This window comes from Saccopteryx leptura, chromosome 1 (assembly GCF_036850995.1).
Source record: "Saccopteryx leptura isolate mSacLep1 chromosome 1, mSacLep1_pri_phased_curated, whole genome shotgun sequence".
Taxonomy (NCBI): domain Eukaryota; kingdom Metazoa; phylum Chordata; class Mammalia; order Chiroptera; family Emballonuridae; genus Saccopteryx; species Saccopteryx leptura.
The window spans coordinates 92,999,845-93,015,913 of record NC_089503.1 but is presented as its reverse complement, the minus strand read 5'-3'; the positions used below and the strand labels follow the sequence as shown (position 1 = coordinate 93,015,913).

At 37.5% G+C, this 16,069-nt stretch overlaps 1 protein-coding gene across 5 annotated transcripts in view; it reads right to left on the bottom strand.

The window, feature by feature from the left end:
* The window catches only part of ELMOD1 (ELMO domain containing 1), a 79,914-nt gene that overhangs the window by 20,483 nt on the left and 43,362 nt on the right, over nucleotides 1-16,069 (bottom strand). For 4 of the 5 annotated variants that reach the window (XM_066371593.1, XM_066371592.1, XM_066371595.1 and 1 more), the window contains 5 exons: nucleotides 13,373-13,502; nucleotides 7,262-7,395; nucleotides 4,314-4,382; nucleotides 3,531-3,554; nucleotides 86-136 (listed from right to left, as the gene is read on the bottom strand). In XM_066371593.1, coding sequence (XP_066227690.1) covers nucleotides 86-136; nucleotides 3,531-3,554; nucleotides 4,314-4,382; nucleotides 7,262-7,395; nucleotides 13,373-13,502 — 408 coding nt within the window. The remainder of the gene's footprint in view (nucleotides 1-85; nucleotides 137-3,530; nucleotides 3,555-4,313; nucleotides 4,383-7,261; nucleotides 7,396-13,372; nucleotides 13,503-16,069) is intronic. The other variant, XM_066371596.1, reaches the window with a different exon arrangement.

Genomic DNA, 16,069 nt, shown 5'->3' with positions numbered 1-16,069 from the left:
TTCATCCCTGTTATCTTTCACAGTGCTCCAGGGACATTTCTGTTCTGGTGCAGACTGCCAACCTTTATTGAAATCCCACACTCACCCAATTGCTTTGTCCATCCTTTTCTGCTCCCATTCTGCTTTGCTGAATTTGCTGAATGAACGAATAAATAAATAAATAAATAAATAAATAAATAAAATTGAATCCCTAATTGGTACTTGTTCTCTCTCTCTCTCTCTCTCTCTCTCTCTTTTTTTTTTTTTTTGTATTTTTCTGAAGCTGGAAACAGGGAGAGACAGTCAGACAGACTCCCGCATGCGCCCGACCAGGATCCACCTGGCACACCCACCAGGGGTGATGCTCTCCCCCTCCGGGGCGTCGCTCTGTTGCGACCAGAGCCACTCTAGCACCTGAGGCAGAGGCCAAGGAGCCATCCCCAGCTCCCGGGCCATCTTTGCTCCAATGGAGCCTCGGTTGCGGGAGGGGAAGAGAGAGACAGAGAGGAAGGAGAGGGGGAGGGGTGGAGAAGCAGATGGGCGCCTCTCCTGTGTGCCCTGGCTGGGAATTGAACCCGGGACTTCTGCACGCCAGGCCGACGCTCTACCACTGAGCCAACCGGCCAGGGCGGTACTTGTTCTCTTTTAATGAGCATGTTGAACTATTGACTAGATACAGAGATGTCAATAACTCAGTTATCAAACACCAACCAATTAAAATGTTATTAACTGAAAAGCCACAATACCATTTATATAGACCTCAGAAATGGAATTATTTAAAGCCATGCTACTTATGCCCCATTTCACTTTAGTTCAGTTGTGGGAGATAGCCCTAAAGGCCAAACTTTAAGATCCTCTTTTACTCTCTCATTAATTACCAGACAACAACTCCTCCATGGAATCTCTCCTGGTGTCCTTCTCCTCTAACTAGGTGCCACTTCACTCTCCCGTGGTTCCCCATGCTTGGTTTTATCTCGTGGCTTTTATCCTACTTAGCTTTGTTTGTGATGTCTGGCAAACAGTAGATGCCAAATAAGTATTTATTTATAAATAAATAATTGAATTAATGAAGAAAAGGAAGGAGGCAAGAAAGGAAAAAAGGAAAGGAGAGAAAGAGAGAGGGAGGATGGAATACCACATAGGTTTTAAAAATTCCGTTTCAACAAGTGCTACGGCATTTCCTCTCGTTAAACTAAAACGGTTATGCCATCGAGTTCCACTCCTAATCCATTTTTTAATCTGAACTTCTGATTAAGACTGTTTGAAGAAAGGATTCTATGGTTGAAGTATTCTGAAAACACTGCTGTGCATTGTATTACTGTGTGTACTGGCACATGGCTCCCCCGTCTCACCCCCTCTGTATTGCTAATGACTTGTTGGCAGGAATCATGTTCCACGCTTCCTTGTGGCTAATGGGACCTTCATTCAGTGTTTAACACTAAAAAATATGGTTAACATTTGAACTAAATATAAATTCAAAACTAGAGTTATTATGAGCATTCAACTTCCATCTAAGTAGGAATTTTCTATAGTACACTGCAAACATTACATTAAAAGACACACATGTAATACACACAGCACAAGACCACAAAAACACAATGCAAAGCTTATATTTAACTTCAATATATGGACTTGCTACACTGTAAATGATTACCTGTATTTTTCAAAGCAACAGTCTTTAACTTATGATAAAATATGCCACCTCTTTTTAAAGTAAAACTGCCAACCAGCAAACCAATCAACCAACCAAAGAACATCAGTAAATTTTTACCTTAAAAACTCATATTCAAATTAAAATGAATTGTGTGTGAAATTTAAGAAACTTTATGTAAATGAATTTGTAAACACCTATTTTCTCTTCAAAATAATCACTCCATATTTGTTAAATCTCTATATGCATTGAAAATGTAAGAAAAGGCCAAAGGACTTCCACTCATTTGATTACCTATAGGATACCCTGGTCCCCAAAGAATAAATTCTTCTTTTCAGGAAGCACACACACTCCTCAAACAAACAACCCTAATAGTTAAAATTCTCCTTTTGAACTTGAATCTACTTTTATCCCTCAAGTAACTTCAGGACTCAATAGATGGATGTTCACAAGAGTAATAACATATAATGCTTGCTGAAGGATAGACAGGAGACAGTTTTCCTTAGTATGTATAGGCTTTGCCCTGTTGAACACATGAAATATTCAAGGCATGACAGAAGCTATGTTGATATCACAATCAGTAAATATATACTTCTTTCAGACATTAGTGAAGGACAGTAACATTTCAAAACATTCTGATTTGTATTCAGTGACATTTACCATTGATTTGAAGTTATACATTCTTGAACTCCATCTAGTCAATTTTGTAGCTTGGGGGACAAAGCAAGATGGTTTTATCTACACAGCCTGTGTGAGTGTGTGTGCATGCGCGCGCACACACACACACATACACACATATATGCTAGTCTCTCCTTAAAATAGGAGTAATTACACAAACCCTCAAATACTTCTTATCTGACGGCTGACACAGGAGATAAAATTAGCATGCCTTTCTCTAAAAATGGCTGAAGACAAAATTAATCTCCCTCCAATAGTTAATCAAAAATATTTTAAGTTTATTGTCTCTTCCCAAGGACCATGGAGGATTCATGTCCTTTGGCAGAGGCTCGTCCAGGCAATATTACCTGACAGTGCACAAAGAACCCGCGGTCCATTGTAACTAGAGGGAGTTCAGAATCCCTGCACTACCAAACTATGCAATTCAGAAAACGGAGCTAAAAAAGTAGCTCAATTTTAACCATGTAATATATCAAAAAAGAGCTGATTTTAGTGGTTTTCCAAAGTAAATAAAAGATGAAGAAAGTAATAATTTAATCTTATGAAGGATTATAAATATAAATTTGAGAAGTAGAATATAAGTAAATGAAACTTAACCAATAGAAGCTAGAATTAAGTATAACAGTAAAGTGAAAAGGGGACCCCAAAGTCAATCTGCTTTTGAATTTTGAGAATGGTATGATAAAACTTAGAACTTATTTAGAAAACATTAACACTAACAAGGAACTTGCCATGCTGAGGAGAAAAAAGTGATACAGAACCATGATTACAAAATAGCAGGACTCCTTATAGTATGAATGACTAAAACATATACAATAACTACTATATAATAATGAAACTAGAAAGATATTAACAGAAGAGCAAATTTGCTCTGTGAAACAGAACTCCCACATAAAATGTCCCTCTCTGGGGAGCAGGTGGGGTCAGAGCATGTGTGGAGATATGGTCAGCCTTTAGGTAAAATGTTCAAAATGTTTCTCCAACCCAGGTATAGCCATGGTTGTAGAAAGAGTTTGTGACATTTTCTATCAGGTTGGTCTAACTGGTTTTTTTTTCTCCCTAAAACAGCCCAAATATAATAAACTATATTAAATTAAAAGATAGAAAATTCTTGCTTTTTGAAAAATTTTCATGAATTTATATTTCTCTAAAAATTATTATTGCCCATACTTATTCTAAAAGGAAATAAAAGCAACAAAACACAAAAGCAAAGAACAAATACCTTATTTCCTCTTTAGTGATATCCCTTCATGTAATCAGTTAAAGAGAAAAAAATTTAGAAAGGTATGAAAATGCAAATAATTTAGAATTTAAAATTTTATTAAAAAAAAAAGGCCTCAGCAACTCCAGACATTTTTCAGTGAGCCCTTGATTTCATGACTCTCATTCTCCCGCCACTCCCTCATCACGCCCCTTTGTCTCCGAATTTTTTCTTCCAGACTCTACTTTCTCCTTCTCTGCCCACCTTCTCAATCTTCCTGGACATCACTGATGTTATCTGTCCCTTTAAATACATCTCATTCTAACGATTTTATTTATATCTTCAATCCCATAAGTACCTGAAGTTATATTTTTTTTGTAGGCGATATCAATTTACTTCGCAAATAAGCATGTTTCAGACCTATGGTTCTCATTGAATAGCAACAAAAACAATCTGTACAGAAAATCCTAAGGCAAACATAGAGCATAATATGTAAATATGCAAATGTACTTTAAAACTCGAGTTATTCTATAGTATTTGTAAGGCAGAACTTTTTAGTCACTAAGGTATCTTCTTTATGCTAGCTAATTTAATAATCCTTTCCAAGTATAACCGATGCAAATAAGTACCCGAGATTTTAACTGTCTTATTCAGAATTTGTCAGAAGGGCTTGTTTGAAAGAGCTTTAAGCCTCACTTTCGGAGGGTTTACTCCCGAGAATCTTATCAACAGATTCATGTAGAAGATGAAGTTAATTCTACCTCATCCATAAAGCCTAATCCACCTTTTATTTTCAACAATTACCTGCATTTTGGATGAAGAGAGTCAGAGAGGACCTGCTGAGCTGCTGTAGCATCCCTTTCCGCAAAATACCTGCATTTGGAGGAAAGAAAACCATGACTCCATACCTGTCAAATACATTTATTTTAATCCAATTTGAGGCCATTTTGGATTCAGAGAGGGACACTAGCATGAGACTATCACTTGTTTCAGTTCCTTAGAGAAAAACGTTCCCTAATAAAAATTTCCAAAAATAATGACAATATAATAGAGTAGTTGTAAAACTTATACAGATTTAGGAATGATTCCATTAGGTTTGAAATTTTAATTACAAACTTTGCCATTCCCCACAGAGTCAAAGCTATCCTTATTAAGAGGGGCTACAGACCAGGGGGTGGGGGACAGAAAGAGGCCCTGCAGAAGGCAGAAGAGACTGGACGAAGGGACATGATGGGGGACTGTTATAGCCAAAAAACACAGAAAGAAGGACATTAGAGGAGAAAGGATGTGTTTCAAATGCATTTTTCTTGGAGAATATTGGGATCTTTGAATTCTGGATGAATGGAGAATATAGAGCTTAAAGATGTTAAAAATAAAATTTTATTCTTGGGAAAAGGGGGAAATGAAGTTTCCTAGAATATAAAACTATAGCATGGTTATTTAATTTGATGTGAATATATTTCCCACATAAATCTAAAGAATAAAACAAGCTCTTGAATTTTGTCTCAGAAAATTTCAAACTGAAGTCAGCAAATTTAACACACATGGCAATGATTGGTAATGAAATTGAATGTCTTTTTATACTTTTGTCAGTCATCTAGGTTTTCTCTTTTCTGTCCTGTCTGTTCATTTTTCTTGGTCCAGTATATCTGAAAATGTCCTCATGTTAATAAGACAAATAAGCCTGTAGAGAATAATGTAGTGCTGGAGATGGATCCTTTGTCATTTATGTGAGTGTCAGCCTTGGCTTGTCTTTTCACTTTGTTTATGGTAGCTTATCTTATTGAAGTTTTCAATTTTAATGTGTGAAATTTACTGATTTTTCTTCTACAGTTTATGCCATTGAGGTAGGTAGAGATTTAATTTAATTTTCCTAAGTGGAAGGCCAAATGTCCCACCACCTTTGTCATCAAAAACCTACTTTTTATTCATTTACATTACATAATAATGTAGCATTTATAACATTTCATAAAAGAATGAGTGATTATAAAACTTCCTAAATTTAAAATAAAGGTAAAGATCTAGTAAGGAAATGGGGTGTCATCAAAAATGACTAAGGCTTAATTTCTTTTAAAAAATACATCATAGGCCCTGGCCGGTTGGCTCAGTGGATAGAATGTTGGCCCGGCGTGTGGACATCCCACGTTCAATTCCCCAGTCAGAGCACACATGAGAAGCAACAATATGCTTTTCTTCTCCTCCTTCTCCCCTTTTCTCTCCCTTCCCTCTCACAGCCAGTGGCTTGACTGGCTTGAGCATCAGCCTCAGGTGCTAAAAATAGCTTGGTTGATTAGAGCATCATCCCCAGACAGGGGTTGCCAGGTAGATCCTGGTTGGGCACATGTGGGAGTCTGTCTCACTATCTCCCCTCCTCTCACTTAAAAAAAATACATCACAGTTTTTGCTAATAGTGTATGTCAAAAGATAAAAGAACCAACTTAAAAAGACTCCCTTTGGCTTGGAAAATGACCACACATGATTCATGAAAAAATAATGAGCAAAATTAGTTGAATTGCAATAAACATATAAAACCAGGATTACAAATAATATTTAAAATATAGAAAAATAAAGTAAAAAAATGTTGTTTGATCACTAACATGGGAACTAGGACACCAAGTTTTCATGCCAAAAAATTGGCAACTTAGTTAGTGAGCATCTGTCCTGCCTATATTGTAGAGAAACCAAATAACCATTGTTGATAAAGGAAACTGAATTTCTACGGAATTCTAGCCAACAATTGTGGAAAGAATAACAGAGTTAGAGAAACAGTTTCTGCACAATTACTTAACTGGTTCAGTGAACCCCACTGAAGGAGGAAATAATTAGGATGACGGGGGAATTTGCAATGCAGCCCTCAGACTGTGCTACCTCTGACCCATCTTAGCTTAGGAATGAGAGTGGGGACACTGCAAGCCTCCCACTGTGATGTCAGCCGAAACCTGTTCAAACCTCTCTGATTACCTGCGATTTTCAGGACATAAAAGGGAGGGGTATAAATGCAAACAGACAAGTCTAACCATGGACGTTTTGCAGGATAATTGACTGGCAACCTAGCACAAATTAATGACACGGCAGAGGGGCAAGGGAAGAGGGAAGAGGGAGACAGACTGCTCTCTTTAATAAAGACCAGAGAGACATCATAACAAAGTACAATATGGAGATCTTGAATAAAATTGGATTAGAACAAACCAGCCATAAAAAGAGATTTTTGAGAGACCTGGGAAAATTGAGTATGGACTGAATATAGAAGAAATCAAGTAATTATTGTTAATTTTGTTAGGTGTGATAATGGCGTTTGGGTCAATGGAAGGTAATATTGATGTTTCTTAGAGCTTAAGGGGGAAGTGAATACCAGTATGAGATTTTTATTAACATGCTTCTACCCCCCCAAAAAAAACCCCCAAACAGGACAAATATTTCAAAGCCTTGATAATTACTGAATCTGGGTGATTAGTATAAGGCAAGTTCTTTATAATCTTCTCTCTGTTTTTGTATATACTTAAAAATTTTCATAATAAAAAATTAGAATAAATTTGAGGTTTGCTTAAAAGGATTCATGAAGTTTGCCAGATAAAAGTAAGATGGTTGCAGCTTTTTAAATTTTATAAACCTGCATTATCTCTCAGGGGACTCGAATGTTTTCTTGGTGTCTTCTTGGAAGTGGATTTCAGAACTAATAGCTCAATTTTGTCATTTCAATATGAGGAGACCTGAATGTCACTTTTTTACTCACCCGCCTTCATTCTACTTACTGCAAATTATACAGTCCCAGAAGTCCCATTCCTCGGAAATCAGTTTTAGGGTCATCGCCTTGGAAACCAATTTCACACCATTGCTTAGAAATCCGAGATTCCAGTGGCGTATTGGGCTTCAAGAATTTCCATAACTGGAGAAAAGAAAGACAATTGATCTGTTGATATACACACATAAATATTCTTTCCTGCGGGCTCAGATTTTGTAAACTACATCATTAGCAGGAGCCTTGTAAGTTGAATATATGTAAATGTATTACAATTAAAAATCAGATCATCTTTCTGTTATCTACGACAGCAGTTTTCAAACTATTATCTGAACTCTCCTGGAGGGACCCCATGGCCTTTTCGGAGGGGCTCAGAGGTAAAAATGATTTCATAATAAAACTGAAGGTTATTTGCCTTTTTGTTTCTCATTTCCTCATAGGAGTACTCCAGAGTACAAAGGAGTGCTCCAGAGACTGCATGACATGTGATAATGACATCCTCTGAAAGCAATGGAATGCGTACTTTTATATTTTAGTGATTTAAATATATTTTTTGATTTCTAATCAATATTAGATCACCCACAAAAACTGTTTGGAGTCCTCCAAAAATATATAAGATAATAAAGGGAAGAAGAGAACAGAAAATTTTGAGGCCATGCATTATTCAAATCTTCAGAAGTGTTTATCATACTTTATAGCAAAATTTTTAGCAGCATTATGAACCAAAGGAAAAGTGAACAGACTTGAGTTTTATTTCTTAGGGCTCACTTATAATGAGGTAAGAGTAAACCTCAGCTAGCTAAGGAAGGCCAGAAATGTTCAAGAATAAACCTAGGCCCTGGCTGGGTGGCTCAGCAGTAGAGCGTTGGCCTGGTGTGTGGAAGTCCCAGGTTCAATTCCCGGGTAGGGCACACAGGAGAAGTGCCCATCTGCTTCTCTGCCCTTCCCCTCCTCCTTTCTCTATCTCTCTCTTCCCTTCCTGCAGCCAAGGCTCCACTGTAGCAAAGTTGGCCCAAATGCTGAGGATGGCTCCACAGCCTCTGCCTCAGATGCTAGAATGGCTCCAGTTGCAATGGAGCAATGCCCCAGATAGGCAAAGCATTGCCCTGTGGTGGGCATGTTGGGTGGATCCCGGTCAGGCACATACAGGAGTCTGTTTGTCTGCCTCCTTGCTTCTCACTTCAGAAGAATTAAAAAAGAAAAACAACCCCAAAATATAATATTATTTTTAAGAGTTACCTTAAAATGTTTCAATTACAATCAATTTCATATTAATGGACAAATACAAATTCTAAGCACTATGTTCTTCACTGCTTAAGAAACCAGTTCTATTTTTCTAAGTGTGCTGTAAAATGGTAAGTTTAATACGTCATTACCTGAGAGAGAAAGAGATACCACAGCTGTGTAAATATGTAATACTCTCTTAGTTCTTTCTAATAAATAGTGGTTGACATATAAGCAAATTTATATTTAAGAATATTAATAATATTTATATTATATTTTCACTCTAGAGATAAAAGTAAAATTTCCTTATTACTATTTTGACATAACTTAACTTCTAAATTGCTTAGTCTATGCTATATAGATTTTAAAGTTTAAGCACAACTGGAATACACAAACATCTAGCTTTATGAACTAGATGAACTGTCACATTTCGGACACAGTATAAAACAATGTTCAACAACAGAAAACAATGTATAACAACCAAAAAGAGTTATAATTCATCAAAGTTATTTTAGGCACTAATCCAAAATTATGTGTTATTCAAATGATATAATATTTTATTTTAGTGGCACAACCAGTAAATTCAATCTAAAGAGTGAGAGAAAAATTTCAGAGGAAAGAAAGTAAATACGTCATAATTGAAAGCAAAATATGAAACATGAGAATAAGAAATATCTTTTCATATTATCCATATAAGAACTTGCCAGTGCTCTGTATTCATCAGAACAGAAAATGTTTCTGAGTTCATTGGAAGAGTACTAAAAAATGAGAGAAAAGCTCTCTTTTTAAAAGCCCTTTAGGAACTGATTTGGTTACTGTCACAATAGGGGGAAAAACAGACTGTCAAACTCATGACACTCATGTGGAGAATAATTTAAAGTAATTACTGGATTCTTTTCTAATAGATAGGCGTGTCCCAGAGAAAATTAAGGGTAGGAGGCAGGGAGCCCTGAAGGGTGAGGTCATTTCTTGCATGTTGGAAGCCAGCCTGAAATGTGAACTTAGGTGTTGGGCCTCTGGTGGGGGCTTCTGAGGAGTCCAGCCATCTAAGAGTGTGCTACTGGGAGTAGAGTAATTACAGAGCCACCTGCCAAGAGCAGGAGACCAGAGCTAAAAAGGGTGATTCCCGTGGCAGAGACAAGCTGCAGTGTGGAAGCTGCAGGCTGAATCAGACTATTATCCGCCAGGACTGTGCTCTGTTTAGCTCTGTTCTCTTCGCACTGAGCCTTTACTGCCAGCTTATTTGAACACTCCTGCCTTGTCTCAGGTCTGCTGCCGAGCAAAAAGGCGAGGCCTTTCATCTACCTACTCATTCAAAATCAGCTTTTCACTGAAACCACCATGAGATTGCCTCTTCCCATCAGGAGAACATCTTTTATTTCTGGGTTATATTTTTTCTATTAAGTCAGGAATCCCCCTAAAATTTTGCCTGTATTATTAATTTGGTTAGAAATGTTTAATAGAAATGTCTATTTGAATAACTCATATGGACAGTGCCACAGAAATATAAAGTGATATTATTCAGTGTTATTCCAGCCCATGTTTAAATGATTCTAAAATCCAGATTTTTTTTTTTTTTTTTTTACAGAGACAGAGAGAGTCAGAGAGAAGGATAGATAGGGACAGACAGACAGGAACGGAGAGAGATGAGAAGCATCAATCATCAGTTTTTCATTGCGACACCTTAGTTGTTCATTGGTTGCTTTCCCATATGTGCCTTGACCGTGGGCCTTCAGCAGACCAAGTAACCCTTTGTTCCAGCCAGCGACCTTGAGTCGAAGCTGGTGAGCTTTTGCTCAAACCAGATGAGCCTGCGCTCAAGCTGGTGACCTCAGGGCCTCGAACCTGGGTCCTCCGCATCCCAGTTCGACACTCTATCCACTGCGCCACTGCCTGGTCAGGCTCTAAAATCCAGATTTCATTTATCCTTCAGTTGAAATATTGATAATAATATCCTATGTTTACAAATCAAAGCACTTAACAATATGAAAATATATTAAAGCTTCAAAACCAGTAGTCGGCCAACTTTGTAAAGGTCCAGATAGTAAATAGGCTTTAGTGGCCATACAGTCATTGCTACAACTACTTAATTTTGTCACTGTAGTTACAAAAGTAGCCACAGACAATGCATAAATGAATGAATGAAGGAGTTCCAACTCAACTTTATTTACAAAAATGGGTAGCCAGCCAGACCTGGCCCACAGACTTTAATTGCCCCAAACAAATTTATGAAGTAGGTAACAAGGGTATTATTACCCAATTTAAAGATGAAGAACCCTAAGCTCAGTCAGTTAAGCACAAACCATGGGCCAGCCCATGGAAACACAAATGGGAACAAGACATGATGTTTCCCTTGAGAGGCAGTGCAGTGGAGTGGATAGAGCCCTTTCTAATTGTGTGAGATTGGGCAGTCACATAACTGCCCAGCTTCAGTTTCCTCACCTAAAAGATGGGGATAATACCAATATCTCACCATAAGGTATTGTGACACTTCCTGATATGATTGGCACATACTGAACACGCAATGAACGTTTTATTATGACTGACTTTGTTATTATCATACTTGTGGTTTGAATAAACTGAATAGAGACCCTACTCCTACATTTGCTCGGGGAGGCTACAAAAGATTTCTAAATTCAATAAATAAGGATTTACAAAAATTGAGCAGCTTCTGCTATGAAAATAAAGGTAAGAGGGAAGAGCACGAGCAAATACCTGGGCCTGGGGGATGGCGTAGCCTGTTCTGGGTCAGGTAAATGGCAGGGCATGAGGGAAAAGTGCTGTACAGGATGGGACTCAGGGGAGAGAGCTTAAAGAAGTAAACTGCAAAAGGTCCAAAACACATGCTAAGATGCACGGGCTTTCTCCTATTAGACATAGGGATCCTGAAGCTTTTAACCTATAGGATGACATAACTACCAATAGATAATCCCTCCAACAGTATTTAAGGAGACAGGAGGAAGGAAGCATCAGTGGCCTAAGTTGGAGATCATGGCTAGAATAAGATAGCGGGCCTGGAAAACATTTGAGAGGTATTTGTGGAGTGCTCTATAGTAAGATTTAGTGATTTCTATAAATGCACAATATCTCTCCAATTAGAATGATTGCAAACCACTTAAGGATAGAAAAGGTGCCTTTCCTCAAAGTGCCCCACATAGAGGTGAACAGTCTTGGCTTTGTAATTTCTTCACTGTGTGAATCAGAGCTTAGTCTAAAATGGCTGTAGTTTGCTCACCTCTAAGGTAGCAACCATTACCTCCCCTACATCTTATGGCAATGACCATAAACAATGATAACACATACGATACTCAAATCATGACCACAGACAAGTCATATCACAAAAGTTCCTACATGAACTACAATAATTCAAGCTTTCACCCATACTTGTTACAAACCTACTGTGTGCCAGCACACATACAACAGATCAGCTAAGACGGTACACTGCAAGAACCCAAACGTCACTGACTCAGTGAGCATCTCAGCCATTCGAATGAATTATTCAGGTGCTTGTGGCCAGTCTGCTCATTACACCACCTCATTTTTCTTTCAGTCACCTCTTATTTCCCACCTTGAGATCATTTCATTGAACACAATTACCAATAGGCAATAAAAGGAAATGAAGCTCAGTCGGTGGATTGGCTAAAATTAAGCAGAGGAGAAAGGGAAGGAGAAAAATTTCAGCTTCTTTAATTTTTAATGATTCACTTCTGATCTAGCAGTAGTTAGTGGAGACAAATGAGTCATCTGCTTAAGTACTTAGACAAACAAAGACACAACAGGATACACTCTTAAATTTATATCTTCTATCAACACTGTTCAATATAATAAAGTTAAGGCAGCTAAACAAATGTTTTCTTCCAATTTTGTTACTGCCTTTTTAAAATGTAGGCACTGCTCTGGACATGGGGACACAAAGATGAGTCAGACATGGGCAGTGGACTAGTTGGTAAAGCCTACTTTTCTTGCTGGTTCAGGTGTTAGAGGTAAATTTTTCATTAGAAAATTCATGTGAGAATTTAGATGTAAAAGCCAATTTTCTTTTGTGATCTGAGAAAGCATCAGAGGTGCACTGGTGTAGGTTTTCACATTTGGCTCAAGTTTAGATTGTCTGACAGTGTTGAAAGCCAACAAAGTGTCCTGGGTTTCCATTTATGACTTTTAAAAGACAGCAAAGAAGATGAAGTTGGTTTCTGCTTCAGCAATAGCCCTCTTGGGAAATTCACCAAGATCTTAATGATGATGATTTTTTAAAAACCCTTTAGCTCTAAGCAATTATTTTACTAAGTCTCCTTTTTTCTTTCTCTCTCTCTCTCTCTCTCTCTCTCTCTCTTCTTTCTTTCTTTCTTTTATTTATTAATTTTAGAGAGAGGAGAAAGAGAGAAAAAGAGAGAGAGAAAGGCAGGGAGGAGCGGGAAACATCAACTCATAGTAGTTGTTTCTCATATGTGCCTTGACCAGGCAAACCTGGGGTTTCGAACCAGCAACCTCATCATTCTAGGTAGATACTTTATCCACTGCACCACCACAGGTCAGGCAATGATGATTATTTATCAGTGTAACTTGGAGAATATTAGAAGAGGAGATAAAGGTTTATATCTGGTGCATTTAAACTGTTGGAACACTAATATGCAATTATAAGTACTCCTTCTGGCTGTCAAAACAAAACCTTAGGAATCTTATATGACCTGATGGGGTATTAAGAAATATTAATAAAACGTTACCTCAAAGTCCTAAGTTTTGAGTTAAAAAATTAAGACAAAATTTTAAATCAACCTTTACAACTACCCATCTGAAACTTTTTCTAAATTCACGTTTTAAGACGGAGAGCCTATCACACAGCAGATGCCTGGTAAACATTAGCTGACCCGAGCGAGGGCCTGGAACATGTCCGAGGACTAACCTTCAAAAGCATTTCCTCATGTTGGGGATTATCGGAATCATAGGGTTCTCTGCGCAGTTTTTCTACATCTGCAATAAGGTTTCTGTACCCAACGATTTGCAGAAGACAAGCTTGAAGAGAGATTCCCAACCTAAGGTGTTCAAAAAGGAAGAAACACACGTGAAGGAAAATGAAACATAGTTTGGTATCTGCTCCCTTGAAGTGTGCAGAACAGGACTTTTCATATTCATTTCATACTGATGCTCAAATAGGCTCTAATTGAAGCACAATCTTACTGAAGCTCCATGGACAGTTGTAGAGTAAAATAAAATAAAATTTGAAACATAAACACCTCAAACACCTCTGCTTGGGAGCATTCCCGATAGCTGAAGCAATGCCAAAAGAAGGAACTCACTGCTTTCACAAGATTTGCCGTTCCATTCCAATTTCTCTAGCTGTCTAAACACATTTTTTATTTGTTTTTTGTTTTTGTTTTTTAGGCTGAAATAAAATCTGGTTTTCTTATCACCACATGGTTCAAATTCTGTTCTCTGAGCAAACGGATTTACACCTTTCCCCTACCATGCCTATTTATTTTAAGATAGTGATTCTTTTTATTTATACTAGTCTCATCTCCAGGGTTAAAAAAATAAAATCCCCTGTTCCTCCCATTCTTTCTCATGTGACGTGGTTTTCAGATGTTTCACTGTCTTGCTCAGTCTTCTCTGAATGTATACTCTTTCACAGCCCCATCACAACACATCACTGGGACAGAAAACATTTGGTAAGTACGACACCCACAGCAACATTACTGATTGTGACCTGAATGCTGTTTTTCTCTCCTATAACCTAGAAAGTGAATTAGGGTTCTTTAAGCAGTCACATAACATTACACGTTTATTAAACAGATGGCCAACTAATCAACAAGATCCTTTTTTCATAAAAACTACTGTCACATAATTTATTCCCCTACATTTGTTTGAAGGCATTAAAATTTTTTTTAATTATTTTATTTTTAATAAGAGGGAGAGAGAGACAGGTGGGAAGGGAGACAGGTGAGGAACATCAACTCGAAGTGGAAGCACCTTAGTTGTTCACTGATTGCTTCTCTTTTGTGCCTTGACCGGAGAACTCAAGCAGGTTACTCAAGTGACCTGTTGCTCTAGCCAGTGACCTTGGGCTCAAGCCAGCAACCGTGGAATCATGTCTATGATCCCAAGCTCAAGCCAGTGACCCTGTACTCAAGCTGGTGAGTTTGCATTCAAGACAAGCGAGATGAGCTTGGGCTCAAGCTGGCTACCGGGTTTTGAACCTGGGTCCTCAGTGTCTCAGGTCTATGCTTTATCCACCACTGGTCACACTGATGGCATTTTTAAAATATGAAGGTGGTATTTCATGTTTTCTTATTCTTGTCAGATTCTTTACAGTCATTAGTTTTTTGTGGTTCAAAATAGTTGAACATTGGCAATTTCATATAATTTCTGCTCTTAATTCATTAGTAAATTTGAACATTTTTGTTGTTGGGTGGTCATTATAATCATGATGACAGTGTCATCACCATCTTTTTGTTGGGGGGAAGAGAATAAGATGTATAAAAATTTAAGACTAAAGTTGGGAGCAATAGAGAATTATATTTTAGGATTGTATACGTACCCCAAATGTAGAGGGCAATGTTAGATAACCCAGAATACTAAAAACTTAAATCAAACTGAATGTTCAATTAAATAGACCTTATAATTAATTGTTACCTTAGCACAGGGGTCGGGAATCTTTTTGGCTGAGAGAGCCATGAACACCACATATTTTAAAATGTAATTCCATGAGAGCCATACAATGACCTGTGTACATTACACATTATCCAATAAAAATTTGGTGTTGTCCCGGAAGACAGCTGTGATTGGCTCTAGCCACCCGCAACCATGAACATGAGTGGTAGGAAATGAATGGATCGTAATACATGAGAATGTTTTATATTTTTAACATTATTATTTTTTTTATTAAAGATTTGTCTGCGAGCCAGATGCAGCCATCAAAAGAGCCACATCTGGCTCATGAGCCATAGGTTCCTGACCCCTGCCTTAGCACCAAAAAACTAAATCAGTTACTTTAGTATAGGAAAAGTGAACGGTGACACTGGTCACCCAAGAAACCAATGCAGAACTGAAAAGAGTTAAATTTGAGGCGAAGTAGAGAAATGAAAGAATAAGGAACAAAAAAAGCCAATTCACTTTTTACTGTAGTAATTCTTACCAGTGCATCAGTAGCACTTGAAAAAACACAATGAAAACAAAGTGAGATTTAATAGTAGTAATGGCTTGATAAATTCTAAAATATTTCCGTCCTAGCCCTCTCTATTTCTTGATTTTTTTTCCAGAAAACTATTAAATTTTAAAAATCACATTTGTCAATGTCAATCTGGGGAAAAAGTACCAAAATCCATACTGAGATGTAAAAATACAATCTACTACCAATAAGGTTTTCTTTTCCCCCCTAGAGTAAATGGGGAAAAAAGGCAAGGAAATTCTCTTGAATGAAATATATAACTTTTATAGAAGAGATAAAAAACTTGCTATTTAATCTAATCCAATCCCTAAATATGATTATAGGTCTAATATATCCCTCATGCCTAATGGTAGTCTTAGACTTTTTGTTCAACTTAATTTAAAATAAATTGTCCCATTATCACCTTCCCCGAGAAATAAAATATATGTCAAAAGG